Source organism: Rhopilema esculentum, chromosome 16, assembly GCF_057945365.1.
Source record: "Rhopilema esculentum isolate cy_ngs chromosome 16, ASM5794536v1, whole genome shotgun sequence".
NCBI lineage: Eukaryota > Metazoa > Cnidaria > Scyphozoa > Rhizostomeae > Rhizostomatidae > Rhopilema > Rhopilema esculentum.
The window spans coordinates 6,267,361-6,287,398 of record NC_142830.1 but is presented as its reverse complement, the minus strand read 5'-3'; the positions used below and the strand labels follow the sequence as shown (position 1 = coordinate 6,287,398).

The following is a 20,038-nucleotide window of genomic DNA, read 5'->3' as shown; positions in this document are numbered from 1 at the left end:
GCTATAGTGCTGTTTTATCGCTGTAATAATGTCCAACTACCTCAAGGATTGCCCTTGCTCATTAGCAGAAAACTCTGAGATGAATGGGATGTTATTGGATTGCTAGAACAATTTGGAGAAGAGCTAACACTTCGAGAGAAATGTTTTCTCGCGACCATCGCAGACACCCATCGAAGCAAGGAACCGCGCGGTGACAATAATACTAAGAATTTTGCTTTTCGCAGATCTCAACCAACCGTGGCAACTCTCATCGCTGAAAACAACCAACCTGAAAACAGATTCATACCAAATTGTTTGTTCTGCGGACAAAAACATTACTCGGCGAGTTGCAGTATTGTTTCCGACCCTGACGCGCGGAGAAACAGGAGCCTATTTGGATTTTCGCCTCTGTTCGAGGGACGAAACGTTAATACAGCACAGGATCATTCACTTGATCCCCCACAACTTGTAAGCAAATGGGACCTGGACACCCTCCTCCTCCTCAAGCACACTAGCTAGCGACAGCCCTGCTTGCACTTTCACACACTATAGCCTAACTTTACCAATAATTGATGTGCGTATCTCTGTAGGAACTAGCTCAAAAGTCTATTCGACACTGCGAGAAAGGTGTGACTGAAAAATCATGTAAAATTCTTTGCAGTTGCATTTCTTCTAGGTTTTGCAATAAAAGAGAACGACAGATCACTTTAAATACCTCTCCGTTAACAAACAAAGACAGAAAATGTTATAGCATACCATCTACTTGTGTTTCATATCAAGTAATCAAGACATGAGCTCGGAATGAAAATATTACGATTAGTATATTCCTGGAATAGCTATCACTGAAAACTAGACATGAAACTCCAAGCTATTTGCGTAGGATGACAAACTGCATTTCAGAGTATATTTCGGGCTCATTCATTTTTTCAGGTTGCAAACTGACGATATATGCATTTATAACTCTTTAAAAATAACAAAGGGACCCCTCGAAAATAAGATACCTGACAACAATAGCACGACATAGAAAAGAGCTACTTTCCTACATTTACAATTGCTCCACCAACTGAGTCCTCCTAGCTCTACGCTGGGTATGAAACAATTCTCTCCTTTGGCAAGTTATGTATACAAAGTAGTTAATGCCCTCTCAAGTCTAAGGAGAAAAAGGCACAAATACAAGAAAATTGTTAATAACCTGGCTAATTTTTATTAGTTAACAACTCATATCAAAGGAAGCAAACGATTTACTGAATATAACAGCTTGTGCTCTTCGATATATGTAAGCAATACCCTCTCAAAAACTGGCAAATAGCTTCAAAACAATACATTATTATACGAATTAAGATAATAGAGGCAATTTAAAATCTGTCAAAATTCTGAAATGATTTGCTAAGGAAGGTTTTTTATCAGCAAAATGAACCTTCTCTTTTATGTCGATACCTAATGATTTTAACTGTGCAACAAATTTCCTTTTCTCTTTCTCGATCCAGGGCCTACTTTCGTCCTTCATTTGATACGGCGTTACGTGCACACGGATTTTTGGAACGTTTTGTGCTAAATGAAACAACACGTCCTCGTCGGTTACGTATGCGTTTGCTTGTCCACCGTTGCCTGCATCGAGGAAATACATCGAATCAAATCGAGCCACAAAATCACTGACAGTGCTATCTTCGGATATGGAAATTCTCGGTAACTCGTAGGCAAGCTGGTTTAAGACCATGCAGCCTTTGCTGAAGCCAACGATAACGATGGGAAATTCGGCAGTTACGTCTTCCTCCTCTGGGCTAAGATCTAGAACTAAACAAAAACACAAATACCATCAAAAGATTCATTTAATTGACAACGTAATACGTCCATGTATAATTCATACTTTCATGCCCGAAAATTAACCATTTTGGCAGGAAAGTTTTCTAAATTAAAGTCGATGTCCTCCGTCCAATAAAATCTCATTTTTTTACATTTAATAATCCATTACTAACAGGCGACTGAAAAAGCTTTTTGAGCAAAATTGGTCTCAGAAACTAAGCGATCAACTTTTATATTCCTTTAATAAAAATGTATATGAGATATCAAAACGTATTCAATACCTTTCCTCACTGCAGAATCTAGAAGGCATTTCAAATGCGAAAGGGCTGTAGAGTCTGCTCTCTCGAAAACAGGTGTTCCACAAGCATCCATTTCGATAAAATTTGAATAACAAGCAAACGTATTGCGGTCGTAGAGTGCAGATCGAACAACCCAAATGAAGCTTTTAGGGAATCTTTTGGAAAGAAGCTGAGCAGTTGACTCTAGATCCCAATCGCTCCAAGCTTTGTTTTCTTTGATTTTCTCCATCTCCTCAACGTAATTCTACGAAAATGGAGAAAAATAAGGCTTTATATAAGCAGGCCTCACACTGAATTACCATTATTTTCTAAGATATTTGCCTGCATTTGGGGGAGGTATTTGGAGAATCTATCGAACTTTACTTTAATATTAGCAGGAATGGTTCCCTAAACATAACAACAATCAAACCAGTTTAGGTCTTCTACGTCAGTTTTGGTCATGAGACGATAGCACGTTGTTGAAAGTAATCACACGCATTGATCAATTCAAGTGTTTGGATTACTAGGATTTATATGCTGTTTTGGCATTAGTACGAGGATACTGCGGTTGTTTCGCTCGCAGATTTCTTGGAACAATGCGACAAGGATTTGAAAAGTCTGCAGGGAAGGAAATTCCTGCCAGTCAGAAACAGTTTCGCCTTTGTCACAAGAAGGCTCTGCCGACTTATTAACAGATTCATAAGTGCCAGATTTCAAAATATTGTTTAAACAATGGAACCTATTTTCTTAAAAAAAAAAAATTCAGGAGAAAGAAAATTTAATACGAGGACAATTTTCGAACAATAAGTTTAACCGATAAAGCTCAAAAGTTTAGTAAGAAAATTTTTTTCCATCGAATTTACGGTACACGACATATTCACTCTGAGGCAAAGTTGCATGATTTTCCTTGTAACTATAAAAATACAAAAGGAAAAAGGGGGCATTTGAGTACAACACATTCTGAAATTCAGTGCAGAATTGTCCACAGTTGCATTGTTCCTCAAGGTTATTGCACTCCTTTCTCGGTACGCAATGATCACATCTATGACTGCCAATTCAACGATACAATGGGAAAGAATGATGAAATTAAAAGCAGTTGCACAAACCTGTACATCTCCTGGAAAGAACAGCACATGTTGCATTGCATCTTCACCGCAAAATACTAAATCGTTATACTTGCCATCAAACCCGACAACTTTCTTCAGGGAAACCATCGGCACTTGACCTGCCATTAGCAAAAATAATATAGGCCGTAACAACAGGTTGGTATTGGAAACTGTTTTATATTAACAAGCGAGAGAAGAGTCTTCCTTGGCGATTAGTGTTATGCTCAAGCACGGCTTGTTTAGTTTTTGCTTGCATACATCGCGCACGGTAACCTAAGAGAAGGATTAGAAATGAAACAATGGAATGGGACGCGGCTTGGCATTCAGTTTTGCGACGTGGGAAACCCGAGATTTTCTTCGTCTGTCAACTGATTAAACGATAACAAAGCAGGCCTCAAAGGTCGCTTCAATGGTGACTTCTCTCGAGACGATGATGAAGAGATTTAGCACAGCGCTTCATGATCAGTCTTGAACGCCGACAAAAGTGCAATGCAAATGGAAATTCAATTCTCTCTCATCCGACACCTCAACTCTTCAAACAGCAATGACCTTTTTCTAAAGACTTGAAATTGCAAAGCAACCTTTAGGTCCTAGAAGAGAGCCTATTTTCGGCTATTTGTAAGCCGGTAATGCAAATGTTTTCACAGTTTCCAAGATAATCACTGCACCTGTAATCGAAAGCAAAGTTTTCTGGTGGCATTGTTTTGATAAGATTTGTTTCACAACAGAAAGCAGAAGCGGCCAAACAGTGAAGAAGTCTTGTGCGCAAATGCCGCCTTCCATTATGGAGGCAAATATTCTGTGGAGGCTGTGGAGGCAAATATTCCATGAAATAGGTAGTGTAGCGTACTGTAGTGTAGTGTTGCTTAATCGTGATACGTTTTTTGGCACTAAACGCTCAAACAATGTCTGGTAACTAGAAGTGGCTGCCTAGATCAAACTATTGACTGAAACATAAAAAGCATTTATTGAACAATATACATGATATCAACATAAAAACAGAAAAGAATACAGCAGACAAGTAAGAAAGTTAGACAACACAGAGTGTTTGAGTAAATTTGTTCAAAATAAGAGTTTTTCTTCTATGATTGGTTCTGCAGTTTTGCATAGATCACGTGACCCAGTTTGGTTTGTTTGACAAAGGCAACTGAGTAGCCTGCGTGCAGACTCCAAGTATCTTACCAGAACTAGTGATATAATCAAGTGAAATTTCTTTAATACAAAACATTCAGGGCCGCTAAGACATACTTCAAAACTGACGCCTATCAAGTCATATTTAGTTCTCAAAGTTATAAGTGGTTTATTTTTATTTTCTAATGGCTAAACTCAGAAGAGAAAAATTTCATCACAACTGAATGAAAGAAGAAGGAAAAATGAAGGCCACATTAATAATCGTAAAACATTGAATGAATCAGGTCACGTTTGTGTCGTATGTGTTACAAATCTTTCGTCTGGACACAGCTCTTGGGTGGATTCTGCATTTAAGATTGACAAGAGTCCAAAAGTCTACAAAGCAGTGCAAAATGCAGGAATGCCAACAAGCTAGGGTCATGTTAATGATTCATCATTTCTCAAGATACTTTGCTTGTCACTAGTCACTAGCATAGGGCAGCATATGGTAATTGAGAAACAAATTGACAACATAATGGAAAATGATCCTTTCAGAAAGTAACATTGACCTTCTATTTCTAAGTTCAGTCTAAGCATTCTAGTGAGAATTTAAGGCCTTCTTGTGAGAATACTTAGTTTGATGGTAATCATACAAAAAGCAAACTGCTGTTTTTATTTTTACTGATCTGCGTTTGAAGATCACTGGTTGAGTACACCACAAAACATGATGACGAGAACAAGTAAAGGAATTTAAATACAATAACTTCGGTAGATAAAATCAGATTGCTGATTACAACAGTGCTGAGGCCTTCATATGGTGGTAGAATTGGTCGTGAAAGCAAGAAAAAGGCAGAAACCCAAAAACGTCTTAAGTAAGCGTTAAATCTTCCACATTTGTATTACAAGATTAATGCTCTAGAGACAAAGCTCGACTATCTTCAGGATAGAGTAGGCTTATTGTAACAACGTTCCATACATAGCACTTATATACAATCTGCAGTCCATATGAACATTTGAACAACCTCTCTAAGAATTCTTTTGGAATACAGATTCAATAGATCTTTTGTCTAATTCCCCTCACGACTGAATAGAAATTGTATTTTGCCCAGACGAAACAGAAATATTTTGAAAATTTTGTTGACAACTAATAGGGACAGATGCCTTTTATTCGTAGGTTACTTTAAGCCCACCAGGTTCCTTACACTATGAAAAAGAATTATAGTCTGAACTAAAATGTAACTCTAACATTGCCAGCTGAGGGTTACTTCAAATTCTTCAAATTCAAAATTCTTGAAAATTCTGTAAAAAATTCTTGTAGTTATTTACATGTCAAAATGTCTGGTTGTTGTTTGCCATCTTGGAAATATGCTCCATTACATTCTTCTGATTCAAGAAAAACACAGTCCACAATATCAGCTGCACCTAGAACAAAAAAGGAAAACTGCATTTTGAATGTTTGCAGAATTGAAATACGGCAGACCATGGATTCAGGTAGACCAAGGATTGGTAGTTTTACAAAGATACAAGGGGAGAGACTTAGCACGAATGATGATAATTTTAGTTTCATATAAAGTATCATTTTAAAGCAAAAAACTTTTCCCTTTAAAATTCCTCCCCTATCAAACAAGAGAAGCAATGAATGCCATTCTCCAACAAAACCTCTCTCACTTTTAGAAGCGCAACAAAAAAGGGCAGTAAATGCGGAACTTCGGCCAAATTTAATGGCAAATATGTTACGTGTGACAAGCTTGGGGTGAGATATCCCATAGAGCAATTAAAGGATTCGACAGCAAAACGTGTCAAAAAAAGCCTAGACTTTTCGCCTGGTAACAAAAAACATGAATTTATCCACACAAAAAGCCCCCATCCACTTATCATATTAGCTTGTCACCACAACAACCATCAGTTTTCCTGATCCATATTAAAAGCGATAGCAATGTTGCAAAATTGGAACAAAAAATCAACTTTTCGGGATCCGTTACCTTCCTCAGCAGATTTTGGGGCACCCGGACCTCCAATGTTTGTTCTACACCAACCGGGACAGCACTGCAAAAGAGTGTAGGATTAGGCAACAACTTGACACGCAATTTCCTTAAAAATATACACTTTGATTTATAAGAAAAAGTCTATAAGGAACAGAGCCCTAAAAATACAAAAAATAACAAAACATAGAACTGATCCCTGTCTACCTCAAAAAACTGCTCGAAAATCAATCTTTTGAAAATATATTGGAAACAAAGATGTAGGAAATGGGACACGTTCTATCCTACTTCTCAGAAACAGAGCTGAAGTTTTTCCAAGTTTATTCACTTATGTTACGGAAAAATGAAATAATTAGAATGACCTTTACATGCTTTTCAAAATTTTTATCAGTACGTTAAAAAATCTGCAAAAACACGCTCAAGGACATGAACAACAGCAAACTCTGTCAAGTATCTGCGATGGAGAAATAATATAGGTTTGGTTCTCATGTCGGGGCCACTGAGACAGAGACAATTTTCGACTAACGTTTATAACTTGTCTGAAGATTCTGTAAAAAGCATTCACGTTCTTCAAACTGCTATTTTGCTCATCTAGAGCTTAGTTCCTTATAACAAAAAATTAGTGTTCGTCAATGTAACGACTAAGTACACAATCGGGCATTTATAGCCTTAAGGAGTTTGTGCTCAAGTAGCCGGGCATTTATCAGAACGAATAAATATTTGTATCGCTTATCTTTCTATAAGATGGATGTATTATACATACACAATTGATCATAAATCCTGGGATGGAACTTTCATTTGCTAATATTCGGGTTAATACTGTGACGGCTAGCTTTGATACACTGTAAGCTGAAAGTAAATGAAATCAGTTTAAGACTCACAATCTCTGGCAAACAAGAGGTTCTTGAAATATGAACTGGTTACATTTCTACCTAAAGTGTGTTTAACTGAAATTATATCTACCTATAGGTTTATGAAGCATAATGGAGACAACATAAATCTCTATGAAGCAGAGATTTAGGAAGGAGTCAATAATGGTTTAACACATAGCAACGAAAATGAAACTGACTAAGAAAGTGAAACTGGTAAACATTGAAAATACAGTTTTCTTTCATAGACGCAGAACCAGTATAGAAGCATAGTTAATTGCTTAAATCTATCACTTGAAAACTCAAATCTAGACAAAAAATGATTCTAATTGACATTACCCGCAGGCAGCCACGTGCTAGGGTCATAGTCGGGCCATCCAGCTCCAACATGCTTGTTAGCCTTCACATCACTGACGGAAGTAGAAATAATTATTTACCTTACACGAAATATAATTAGAAGGAATAATGATGCAAACGGGAACCTTCAAATTTAGGCAGTAGGTTAAAGAGATGCACAAGGAAAATTTTGAAAGAAATAGTTGAAGAACCTTCCACAGATGTTTGTTAAACGAAATTGTCACTGTTAATAAAGCTGCTTCAATATTCCTTCAATGTTTTTGAAACATTGGCACCCAAAAAACCATGGGGAAGGGCCGCTTATGAACGCAAAAACCGTTGTACTAAGGAAAACGCCATGAAGTTCAACGTGGAGGCCAAGTCTAACAAAAGTAGAGGTCAAGGCTATTTTCACATTTTCTTGCAGCTCTGAAATCATTTGCTTCATAAAAAAGTGGAGAGGCCATGATCACTCCGCCACCCGGTGGCCTGGGCCATGTCTACGCATAGATAATTCTATTGAATAATTCTCACTTTAGAAGATTAAAAAGTCTTTTCATTTTGCAAGAGCCTCTTCGTACAGTTGTTAACATCATGCGTATTTGCGTATTTATTTGTATAATGATGAAATTTACGTCAGATAGATTCTCCATAATCAGTTGACTGGTCAAACAGAGAGAGCTGACATGGTCAGAGAGAAGAATGATCTTTTCTGGAAAAAGACGTGAATTGCGCACCAATTTGAAGGGCCCTTCGACTTTTCAGACACTCCCATTGCCTCTGGGTAAGAGCCTAGTAGTAATTCTAAATATGAATCTCTACTTTCAATATGTGTAGGGGGCCTTTGACAGATGAAACCAACGAAAAATTTCAAATCAAAAATTTAACCTCAGCTTACATTGTAATAATATATAAAGGAAGCAAACCTTAGATATTGATTCATTAGCTCTAAGAGGTCATTGCGATTAATATTTCGACTGCAAAACTTTTTTCTCAGTTGAACTCCAAGGATATCAACAGATCCGAGACGCGAGGACACATTAACAGCTCTGTGAAAAGAATTAGATAACAATCTGAGGTTACGAAAAAATTATTTTCAGTGAACATTGCACTGGTGATTAAAACCCACCGATATCGAATTATTGAGTCTTTCTTCGAGATTTAATATATAGACTTAAGAAAAACATATTCTAATAACTACTTTAGAAACAGCATTAAGAATATCATAGGTTGCCTCTGATAAGATTTTGGCACGATTTCAACTTAGAAAATTTCCGCTACCTGGCCTTGGGTCTGAGTAAAGGATACATTGCATCATAAACATGAAGAACACCGAAGAAATTTGCTTCTAGTGTCTTCTGTACTTGTTCCGCATACGGCATGCCTTCGTTCTGAAAGACAAGAATACTTGTTATTATCTCAACCCATTTTGATCAAATAAGTCAAATATATATTTTGCAAGAAAAGACTAGCGAGAAAGAGAATCGTCAAAAATGATTTTCGGAAACATGTAATTACAACTTGACTGGCAAATTTCCAACGAAGAGGATGTGAATGGCAAAGGGCGCAGAAGTCTGGGAACACCTAAAGGCATGTTCTCTCACGTTTCAGACAAAATGTCCTTTTCAGGTGTTTTCATTAGAATTGTTTTGCAACATCAGTTGAGTGGTGGTCTAGTGGCAAAAGGATGCCGTCGATTACACTCCTCTTTGGAAAATAAGCGTGGTCATGATTGCCTTATATTGCTATGCCCATTCTCTTTTCAGACGAACTATCCGTCTTTGAAAAGAAGGTCAGCCTGTATGATTCACGGCAACAACATTCGGTTTGCAATACTAAGAATCTAGAGCCTTTGCATTAGATTAATTTTCTATTCTATCAAGACCTTTACATTTATGGTCACGAGAAACATTTACAGGGTTCAATAGTGTTAATCGATCGAAATAAGTATCTTGGTTGAGGCACACCGGTCAATAAACCACAAAGGGGGAGGCCTGAAGGCCAGGGGGAGCTTAAAAGAAATGAAACAATTAAACTGACCATGTCTTAAATGCTTAATACCACAAGGTAGATACTGGCATCATCATGAACACAGGCTAAATGAATGCTGTGCAAGAAGCACTTTGGATAACAAATATTCTATTTACAAACGTCCCACAAAATCTGAAAATGTCTAGATTTTAATTTAGCAACATAGCAGTGAATGGAAAAAGAAATCTGATGTCCAATTTCATCAGAAAACTCAATTTTGTAAGAAATATGATACAAGGATCAGTCTTAAAATGTTGTTGAGCTTTGGATAATGCTGACTATTCATCATGTTTATGACAGTACTGTAGATGGCTATGTTTGGCCATAACAGTATCTGTAGACTTGTTCAAGGCTATGATGGGGTTGAAAATTTCTTAGTTTTTGAACTCAAGACAACCAACCTGTAATCCTACGCTACTTGAACACAGTAGATAGGTATGGAAGGGAATATAAGACAAATAAAATTTTCCTACCTTGGATGGTGAAAACATGTATGCAGCATTGTTTATGAGAATATCCAAGCCATTAAATTTTTCTTTGATCTTGTTGGCTGTATTTTGTATAGATCTTTGAGATGTAACATCTAATTGCATGAAGTGTGCCTGGAAGCCATCATTTGTTAACCGTTCGCATGCTTTCTGGCCTTCTTGCTCGTTACGCGCTAAAATGATATCTTCAGCTTAAAGCTAAAACTTGCAAATAACTATTTCAGAGATGTGAACAAAACAAAAATGTTTTGACTTTTCAATTGCAATCAAGCTTTTAAAGAAATAATATAGTTTTGTTATTGCAATATGATGAAAAACAAATAAATCTTTCAGTTTGAAAGATTCGATGATGCCTGGTGACTGAACAGGTGCTTGAGGATAGCATTAAGAGTGAAAAACCTGGGAATAGCATCTTAGAACATTCCTGTTCTAAATCACCTTTTTGGCATATATTTCGCTTACCGACAGAATTCTGTTTTATTGTTTGTTTTAATAAAAGCCTAACCAATTTTTCTAGAGGGCATGATCTTTCCTCTCCTCCATCATTTGAATTAGTTGTCCATTGTTCAACCCCAGATAAAACAATCTGGTGTGGCTTTGTGCATCGTTTTCAGCATATAAACAATTATTTGTTTACAAACAAGCATTTTTGCTACTGCTCTCATGAATGAAAACCTCAATTAAGGAACTATCCTCTATTTCTATTCAAATCACAGGTTTGAGAGTCTTTAGTACAGCTGGTAACTGGAACTAGGATGCTCCTAATCGAGAGAGCAAATCAGCAGGGGGCCCTAATTGCTAAAAAAGTGAAATATATTTACCTGTCAGAATAACTGTTCCATTTGTACCTTTCAGCTTTTGGCAAAGTATCTTGCAAATTTCAAAGCCAATACCTCTGTTTGCACCAGTGACCTATAATGGATTTTTTGTATAAAACTCAGCTTAATAACCTTTACTAAAATATCAAACCAAAGCATAAATCAAAGTGCAACAATATATTTTAGATCGAAAAACATTGATATATTGATTGCTTTCCTCAATGTTTCCTTCATTTAGCTTTACTTAATTACTGCAGAATGTTTTATTAGTCCTGGACAAAAACAGTCAACACATTTACCCATGGGCACCATGATTCTTAAATTTAGGGGGCCTCAAGCAAAATTTTGAAAACCCTATAAAGCAGGCCTGGCCGTTTGTATTTTCATAGGTGAGCTGTGAATTGCTCCCCTTATTTGCTGAGGCGAGCTAAATCAGTAACACATAGAATGTACTTTAAAGACAATCGACAGATGACTTAATAAGCCCCTTTAGTATCTGTTGGTTGCCTTAATGTAATAGCCTCAGTCAGGAGTGTGCTGTTTTACTTCTTTCAATTTGCATTTGCTTTAACAGTGACTTAGGCACCCCCTTTACTTGAAGTATTTGAAAAAACAGACTCTCTCCGTTTTATGTAAAGCTGGCACAACACAAAAACAACAATTCTCTTGCAAAACAATCTTTTTGTTGCACAGAATTTGAAAATGGCTTTAAAAAACAAATTTTGAAACAAGCTTAATTATACGTCTAGCACTCTTCAGAGAATAAAACGTCAGAACATAGAAGGGAAACTCTACGCTAAAATACCCAGTTTTGGATCGAAATAGGCCATCAGAAAACGCGAGGACATGACTGTTGAGGTTTTCCAATAAGTGCCGCTTTCCTATTCAAAATGTTACCAACGGAGTCCTAAGGTGAAAACGAACTCACTTATGTCTACACAAAAGTGGTTGGTCATGTTTATATAGTAGATAGGTTCACAAACTGCTAGATGGAACGATGATCAGGCTTTGCCAATAATGCGAAACATGTCGCCGTTATAGTTTTTCACCCAATCTGGGTTTTTCAGTAAATGCTGCTGGATAGTGGAATTCCATGTTTTGGTTGTCATTTTTGATCTGCAAGACAGAGTACCCTGTTCTCTTTGAGGGATAGTTTTGTTTCTATTGCTGGAAGGGACCTGCTGTCTTATTATATCCCCAATCTACAATTCCTACCCATTTCTTCGAATTACCTTCCAAAAATATTCCTGTTTTCTTAGGATCGAAAGGTTCTAATCGCTACAAACGACGTTTGACTATTTCGGTTAACGCTACAAACGACCTTTCGGTTAACTATCCTTTTCCAAATAGATCGAAGTTTATGCATATCATAACAAAAACAGCCCAACAAGCAAAAAGTTAATTGCAAAAAATGCAGTGACGGGAGAAATCGCTGTTACAAAAATAAGCCAATTAACCCGTTTTCAGGGTTCTCTGAATAGGAAAAGGGCAAATGAATGGAAATTTTAGGGGAGCGATTCTCCCTTCATGTTCTGTTTAGGAGAGCAATTCATAGCTCGCCTCAGGTTGCGAGGGGAGCGTGGAGGCGAGCGCGAGCTATCGCTCGCCTCAAACGGCCAGGCCTGTATAAAGTGCTGTTAATTTCAGTGTTTGAATAGAGCAGTATCATCTTCAGACAGTGGCATCATATTTCATATATTGATTAAAATCAATAACTTAAGAACAGTTAGAAACTACACTGGAAATCAGTTATTAGGTTTTGTCCCACCAGTTAGAGCAAATAGTCAAAAGGAAATGTAGCTGCAACCAAGGTCGCCATGAGTTTGGCAAGTGGGCAAATCACCCCAGATCCTCAAGGTTTAGTGGCCTCGTAACTCAATAAATTGTTTAAGAACGGGATTAATCAAACGTAGAAAAAAGTATGCCTACTGGGCCAAAAAGCCAATGTTGCAATTCTTCCAAAGACAATGGAGGCTGCATGTAAGAATGGGATTTAATATTGTGATGGTTTGTTTACATTTAAATGCAACTCAAGGCTTCTCTACTTATTGCAATACACTAGTTATCGGATTAATTCTGGTAAAGCAACTTTTGGATCCATCAATCAATAAAATAGTATATACAACCGCAGTCAAAGTTACATATGTGTCAATAACCATTGATAAAGACTTTGATATAAAGAAGGAAGGTGCCCAAATTTTTGAATCTCCCCAAGGTAGGTGATTAGGCACAGTTGAGATTTTGAAAAATTGGTGGGTTCAAAAGGGGTGTGTAAAGTGCAAACTATTATGCGATCCGTAGTTTCTATGTAGTACTTTGTAGTCCTTTTCAGAAGGTTACAGAAGGGAATAATAACATCATATTTTTGCTTACCAGAGCTACTTTGCCAGACATAACATAAAGTTCCTGCCAGTTGGTCTTAGAATATGTTTGTTGTTGCTGTTGTTATGCTCCATTTGGAGAGTGTCAGAAATCACATGGCATAACCGACGGTAGCCCGCGTCGCAGGCCATCAACGCAGGCTCCTTGAAAATGGGAAAGCAAGGACCTGATTTATCAGGGCTGGCACCAGTGGTGGCGCCAGGGAAGGGCTAGGGAGGGCTACAGCCCCTCCGTCGGAAGCATCTAGCCCCCCCATCGGAGGAAATTTTAGGCTATTGTCGGAGCAAATTTGACAAAATAACGTACGAAAACTGTTTATTTTAGTCATTTTAGCCCCCCTGTCGGAAGCTCCATCCCCTCTGTCGGATTTCTGGCGCCACCCCTGGCTGGCACCACAAACAAAAAGTTGTATTTTCATCTTTGTGGGAAAGGTCTGAGTTTTGGACACCACGTCATCTCGATTTTATTGGAATCAACATAATTTTGTTTTTAATTGTAATTTAACATTGTACAATGATACAATGACATGACATCAAAATGTTCTGGTCTCCACCCTACCACTTTCTTTGTATTTTTGGGCAAATCACGAATTAAATGTTTTTGAAAAGCAGGGATTGGGAACCCGATGTCCTTTGCATGGATCGCTATCTGACCAGTGGTATAGTGCTATCAAACGAACAAAGGAAGCACTTGCACAAAATGTTGCGAAAAAAATGGCAAAAGTAAAAATTTGCCAATTTTTGCATCAAAAATGGGGGCTCAGCCCCTATGAGATCCCTAGCAATACAACCCTGAATCTGACCCATGTTGATTTACATACTAACTTTGACATCACAACTCATCAGCGTTGAACAAATAAAGTTGATGACAAAGATATTTTTGATTGGACCCTTTGCTTTGCCGTCAGGAGGAAATTCATATTGGGCGCCTGCCCGTTGTATTCCTTCTCATCTACAGTTTGACAATTATTAGGGGATGGGGCTCCAGCCCTCCAGCCTCCCCGCTTTCGATGGCTCTGCTTTGGTCGGGCAAATCTTATTTCTGGGAGAGGGAAAAGGCAAATATTTCTTCACGTTTTGTGGAATACTAGCCAAAAAATGAAGTAAACGCCTAGTGTTGCCACAGTCAACCAGTGGTCCGAGGGAAGCCAACTTTCATAAATTTACTTGATAAAGGCTGGAGATTTATCCGAAGCAGGCTTATTCAAACCTACTTGGAGCATCGTTAAAAGATTTCAGTACTAAAGCAGTGAAGAATTTCAAAGGAATATAGCATCGAATTCAGCAAACAATAAAACTCGCGTAAAAGCTAGCTTGGGTACCAGAGCAAACTCTCCTCTTCCTCTGCAAAACTGCCCCCTTCCCATATTGTACTGTAAAATTTGCTGCTGGTATATATATTTGTAAAACTTATGACACCATTTGTTGTTTGAGCGATTGACCGAGCGAATAAACGACACGTTTTGACACACAAAATCAATTCCTTTTGTTCCATCCAAAGCTAAGACGTACTTTTACATAATATCGAAACTTAGGTACTAAACAGCCTTTCACAAGCACTGTTACGCCATTAAATTATATATATATATATGAAACGAACAGGGGCGAAACTACTGGGGGGGGGTATGGGGGGTGCTGCACCCCCCCAATCTTCAAAAAGGCAGATTTTGTCGGGCAAATTTATGGAAATACCATCTAGAAATACGTTGTTGAGAAAAATCAATCAATAATTTTTTTTCTAAATGTATGAAACTTTCAACATACATTCATAAGGAGTTATGCCCCAAAATTCTCTTAAGGTTTTACACTTACGGTTAGAAAGTATTGCACCCTTCGCTAGAAAATGGTCATACAGACGCCAAAGTTTTTTAACTAAAAAAATTCGAATAACCGTAACAAGTAACAGAAAATTTTAATCAGTTCAAGCGGGAAATAATATAAAATTTATCAAGAAATTGTAGTTAAGATATGAATTGCAAAAAACTTTCGAGTTTATTCTATTTCTGAAAAATATCCATGATTACAAAAACACGAAAATTGAGCTTTGATGATAGGTGCACTTGTAAAATACCTCCAATAAAAACTTTCCCTTGCTTGAGGGATTTTGTTATGGTGAATTTAGATATACGTACTTTGTGCTTGGGTGTCTAAAAATGTTGAAATTGCTTCCGGAGCAACCGAAAATTGAAAATGAAACTCAAAAAATGCAACTGAAGCTCTTTTTTGTTGAAACATTGTAATCTGCGTAGCTGTTTCTAAATTCCGAAATTTCCAAGCTGTGTTTTGGTTCCACTTTGATAAAATTGAGACCCTACTTCAATCTCTTTTTGAATTGCTCTCTTAATAGCTAGGTGATTTAGAAAGTGAAGACTTTTTTTAGACCTTTATAGAAAAGCCAGGCCTTACAAATGCTTGCTTTTTGGAAACAAATGTTTATAGCCAACACCAGAAAAACTAGAGGCATATTTCTTGACTTTAAACAAACAGCCTGGGCCGATGATTTCAGCCCTTGAGGCGATGTACTTTAAAAATGAAGTTCATGTATGACACGCCCTTTCATCAAGCATGCCACGCCCTTTCGTCGGGCATCTAAGCTTCATACCCCCCTAATGAAAATAGTGAAGTTTCGCCCCTGGAAACGAAACCTCGAGTGCTTTCACAAGCCACTCGGGTTGAATGCCATCAGCCCTCTCTTAGCCTTTCCATCCATGACCGTTCTTTGTGTGTGTGAGTTAGTGTCTACATGTTTGATAGCAGTGGCCTTTCGCAAGCACCACGCTTCTCTCTCTAACTAACTAACTAACTCTGTTACTCCGTACTCTACTTTATATAACAGCATTACAATATAGCAAACTAATATCAATAATTGCCGGTGTTATTGTCGGTATCTATCGTGCAATACGTAAATGAACTAGTAGGAGGTGTTAGATATATTAGGATACGCGGGGGAACTTTGTAGAGCAAAAGGGCATGTAAAATATTACTATACCGGAAAACATGAAAAACTAAAGCGCGACACGCTAATATATCCTAATCAAATAGAAGCATGAACAAATATAAGCATAAACAGGGGCGGACTGGCTGGTCGGGCTATTCGGGCGATCGCCCGAAGGGCCGGTCGGTTTGAGGGCCGGCTGATAAAAGTACAAGAAAAAATAAATTAGCTTAAAAAGTATACCCACGCGTTGATCTGTTTGCCTTGAATTTTCAGAGACACTTGAATTTTGAATTGTTGGAAAGAATAAATATACATGCAAGTACTCGAGAACCATTGAAATTATGAATCCATTATGAATTCATTCAGCCCAGACACACTTCTTCCTGAAACATGTTGTTGCCCGCAACTCGCGCGCGATAGCGCGCGAGTGAAGGGCTTATAGTCTGCCCCGCGTATAAGTAGCATATGGAAGCTTCAGTTCATAATGTCAGCACTTTGTCAGCAGATTTTGTCACTTTTCTGCTGCCATGACAACTGTCAATCAATTTCATTGTCAATCAATCGGCTTTGTCGAGGAGGTCGTTAACCGCCACCTCTTTGTGCGGAAGGGAATTATCTTCGGAGCGTTGCTCTGCCAAGACTCTGTTAAAGGCCTTCGGTTTTTTTGGCACGAAAACGGTGCTGCATCACAGCTCGGTTCTCCGCAATGGATGGAAGTTTTGATTCGAAGTTTTGGGAATCAAAACCAGTCGAATGCCACACCTTTCTCCCAAAAACTCGACACCGTACGAGCAAAAGTTATGATTGTCGTGATTATCGCCTGTACATCGCTGTACGAATCCTTTATCGCAATCTATTTTAGCTGTACCCGTTCTATCACGTGTCCATTTTCATACGTCTTTGCTTCACGAAAACGAAAAATAAATCTCAAACCCTAGAAAAACTTCATGATTTTCAAAAGGGCGTTGGACTTAAATCAAAGGCAAACTGAACACCAAAAATTCTTGATAAAAAGAATAGTTTAGCATCAACTAGAGCAGCTGTTTTTATAAAATTGTGAAAACCCAAGATGGAATCTTCTTCGAATATCCTGACCTAAATTTTCAAAACAATCATTATCAAGAAACTAATTGTTTGCGGGCAGTACTAGCAAGAGCTATTTCTAGTTGTTATATTTTCTCTTGACGGTATTTCCTTATTGACGACATACTATACTGTAACACCCCTGTTTCAAGGCGATACATAAGATTTTAACCAGTCTTGATGTCTTCTTACTTAGCTTTTGCTTGAAGCTGGTCATGTTTTTGCCTAAGCACAAGCTATTGCTTAATGTAATAAATTTAAAAGTTATTAGAGTTCACTACGCGATTTGCTCTGTGATTTGGAGCAATGAAGAGGACATACGTAGAACAAGGAAGAGCAAGAAGACTTCAATCAAAAGTGGTGCACAGGAATTTCGCGAGGAAAAGCTGCGAGACTTAAAAAAAGGATTCAGCTACGATACAAAGCTTTTTTATCAAGCAAAAGCCACAAACACCACAAAAAACAGCATGGTCATGGGGTCAGAAATTGACAAATTGATAATTTTGGGTTGCTGAAAATCATTGTGGTTTTTCGGAGGATTAGAAAATTATTTGTCACAAGTGGAGTGTGATAGAAGCCTTTCCACTTTGAATAAATAAAGAACAGGCTACGTAGTAATTTTTCGCAGCCAAACCTGGAGTCCTTCATGTTAATGTTCTTAGAAAAGCACCTGTTAGAAGACATCCAGAACGATCGCATTATCAACATATAAGTTCCTGTATTTAGAATCAGAGTCAAACAAAGTAGTTACAATTTTTGTTTATTTACTGTTTAGTCAGCATATGACATGTTTAACATGTTCTGTTAACCATATTCTGTTAACCATGTTCTGTTAACCATGTTCTGTTAACCATATTCTGTTAACCATATTCTGTTAACCAGCATTCATCCATGCACAAAATTACTGAATTTAAAAACTTGTTTCCCTTGCAGACTAACAGTTACTTGTATTTTCCGAGGAGTTTTTTATTTGCTATTATTGTGAGCCGTTTGATCAAAATTTGCCCGGGCCAAAATAAATAGCCAGTCCGCCCCTGAGCATAAACGCAAGACTGACCTAAAATGAAATAAGTACCTATATTACAGTACTTTAAATCAAGCGGAGATGTGCGGTCAAGGCCACGTAGTCTGCGGGGTTTTAGAGGCTTGAGCCGAGACGATGACAACAAACAACAAACATACGACGATTTCAAGCCATGCAGGTATAATGTTGCATAGAGGTTTGTTTTGCAGAACAGCAGGACTTCTAAGCAACTTTGCGCATTTTTTAAACTAGACAAGGTTCGTTTCGCGTATACTCTTCTTCGACACACATTTTGCAGAGAAACGAGAAATCGCTGTCAACATGCTAAAGATAGTAGCCTTGCTCGCATCGTTGTTTGTTGCATCCTTCTGCCACTCGCCTCCAAACGAGAAACTAAAAGAGGAGGTCGACTGTAGCCAGGCGCCTGATATTCTCTCGTGGCATATCCATGTTATGTACGACGAACTTAACGAAAGGGTAAGCAACTATTAAATTGAACTTTCCTGTTATCGTTTTAACGATGAAAATCGAGATGCTGTATATCAGACAGCAAATGCAGTATTTTTTTATACTGTGAATCAGTGGAAGCAATTATTTTTTCAGTTGGGGGAAAAATGCCCACAAAAACAAGCAAATTTGCCGACAAATGACATAATTTACAAACAGAAATTTAACAAAATCTGGGGGAGAACTTGCCCCTCCCCCAACACCCCCGCAATTTCTGCCACTGCTGTGAATGACTCAGCATTAATGCACAGATTATCCTATCGCTAATCTGTGTCCATGCCCAAACCCTAACCGGTATGGGTTATGATGAGAGCACCGGTAAGGTAACCCTGTATCTGACGAGAGCACCGGTAAGGTAAGATTTCTTATTCTGTGGTAATACCCATGGAGAGCAGAGATGGTAGCAACAGGTTGGCAAAAAGCCGTGAATGCAGTAAGGCTTTCTTATGGGAATGAGTTATAATTTAATTAAGGTTGGTGTTACCAGGATTTGAAAATGGACAAAATAGGATGATCTTGCATGTTTTCTTCTCAAATTCTACCTTTATTTGGCTCTGCTTTGGTATCTACCTCCCTGTGAGCTGTTGGTTGTTTGTGTTCCTGTACTGTAAGCAGTACATTCGAGATGGGGGAAAGGGGCTTGTCCTCAATATCTGACCAAATGACTGCCCCTGATTATTAAGCAATTATTAAGATAAATGACACTGAATTACCATCATTTTCATCACAAAAATAGCAGCTAGGCGGTTCAAATTCGGTGACTTGCCAGTTCACTGATGAAAGTTCACCTGCTTTTTTTCTTTGAGGTTTCCCATTTGAAACATTCTTAATAATGCCAAACAGTCGTGCAAGAATACAAGAATCATAGGATCCTAAATATCCTTCTTTGGAGGAATATCCTTCTTAATGCAGTTCAGGATACAGCTGCTTGCCACCTAACCATCTTCTGATTGTTGATATTGTGTATTGCTCTACGATTTCCAAAATAAGGGTCTGGTAGGCTCAAAATTGCTTAAAACGTGACGCCGACCATACTCCAATGCAAGGGAAAGGCAAGGGAAAATTAAAGGCTCTTACCAAAAGATTTTTGTCGGTCGTTTTGAGGCTAAGCAGCAATTAAGGCATTCCTTTAAAAAAGTACCTGTCTCGATTCGGCAGGTATTGGCTTCAAGCAGCTATACCATGCTTAAGAAACTAGACCATTGAGTCATGCTCAGTGCAGTTCAATGTTGAGTGATGTTTAGTCAAATTTTCAATTGCTCTTTGCTGCTGTCGAGCATACTGCATTTTAACAGTTCATCCGAG

The 20,038-nt window shown here is 38.0% G+C and overlaps 2 protein-coding genes across 3 annotated transcripts in view; one reads left to right on the top strand and one right to left on the bottom strand.

Annotated features, from left to right (window-relative positions):
- LOC135682787 (ATP-dependent RNA helicase DHX8) overlaps positions 1-20,038 on the top strand; it is a 57,662-nt gene that overhangs the window by 37,032 nt on the left and 592 nt on the right. The window lies entirely within an intron of this gene.
- LOC135682791 (uncharacterized) lies at positions 682-16,566 on the bottom strand. Of its 2 annotated transcripts, none has more exons than XM_089113161.1 (12): positions 16,364-16,566; positions 10,804-10,894; positions 9,968-10,155; positions 8,745-8,854; positions 8,390-8,512; positions 7,467-7,537; positions 7,022-7,107; positions 6,259-6,322; positions 5,603-5,698; positions 3,167-3,285; positions 2,064-2,325; positions 682-1,773 (listed from the first exon to the last, which is right to left on the bottom strand). In XM_089113161.1, the coding sequence occupies exons 1-12, from the start codon at positions 16,451-16,453 to the stop codon at positions 1,316-1,318; spliced, it is 1,758 nt and encodes a 585-aa protein (XP_088969287.1). In that variant the 5' UTR covers positions 16,454-16,566; the 3' UTR covers positions 682-1,315. The 2 variants fall into 2 exon arrangements, with proteins under 2 accessions (XP_088969287.1, XP_065053900.2); XM_065197828.2 differs by lacking the exon at positions 16,364-16,566 and adding an exon at positions 13,174-13,316.

Excerpts from the sequence above, each read along its gene's own strand:
- LOC135682791 (XM_089113161.1), bottom strand. The coding sequence starts at position 16,453 with ATGGTTCTCGAGTACTTGCATGTATATTTATTCTTTCCAACAATTCAA. Across the intron at positions 7,108-7,466 it reads TAGCACGTGGCTGCCTGCGG|CTTACAGTGTATCAAAGCTA; the intron begins GTAATGTCAATT and ends ATTTACTTTCAG. Across the intron at positions 6,323-7,021 it reads CAGGATTTATGATCAATTGT|TGCTGTCCCGGTTGGTGTAG; the intron begins GTATGTATAATA and ends ACTCTTTTGCAG.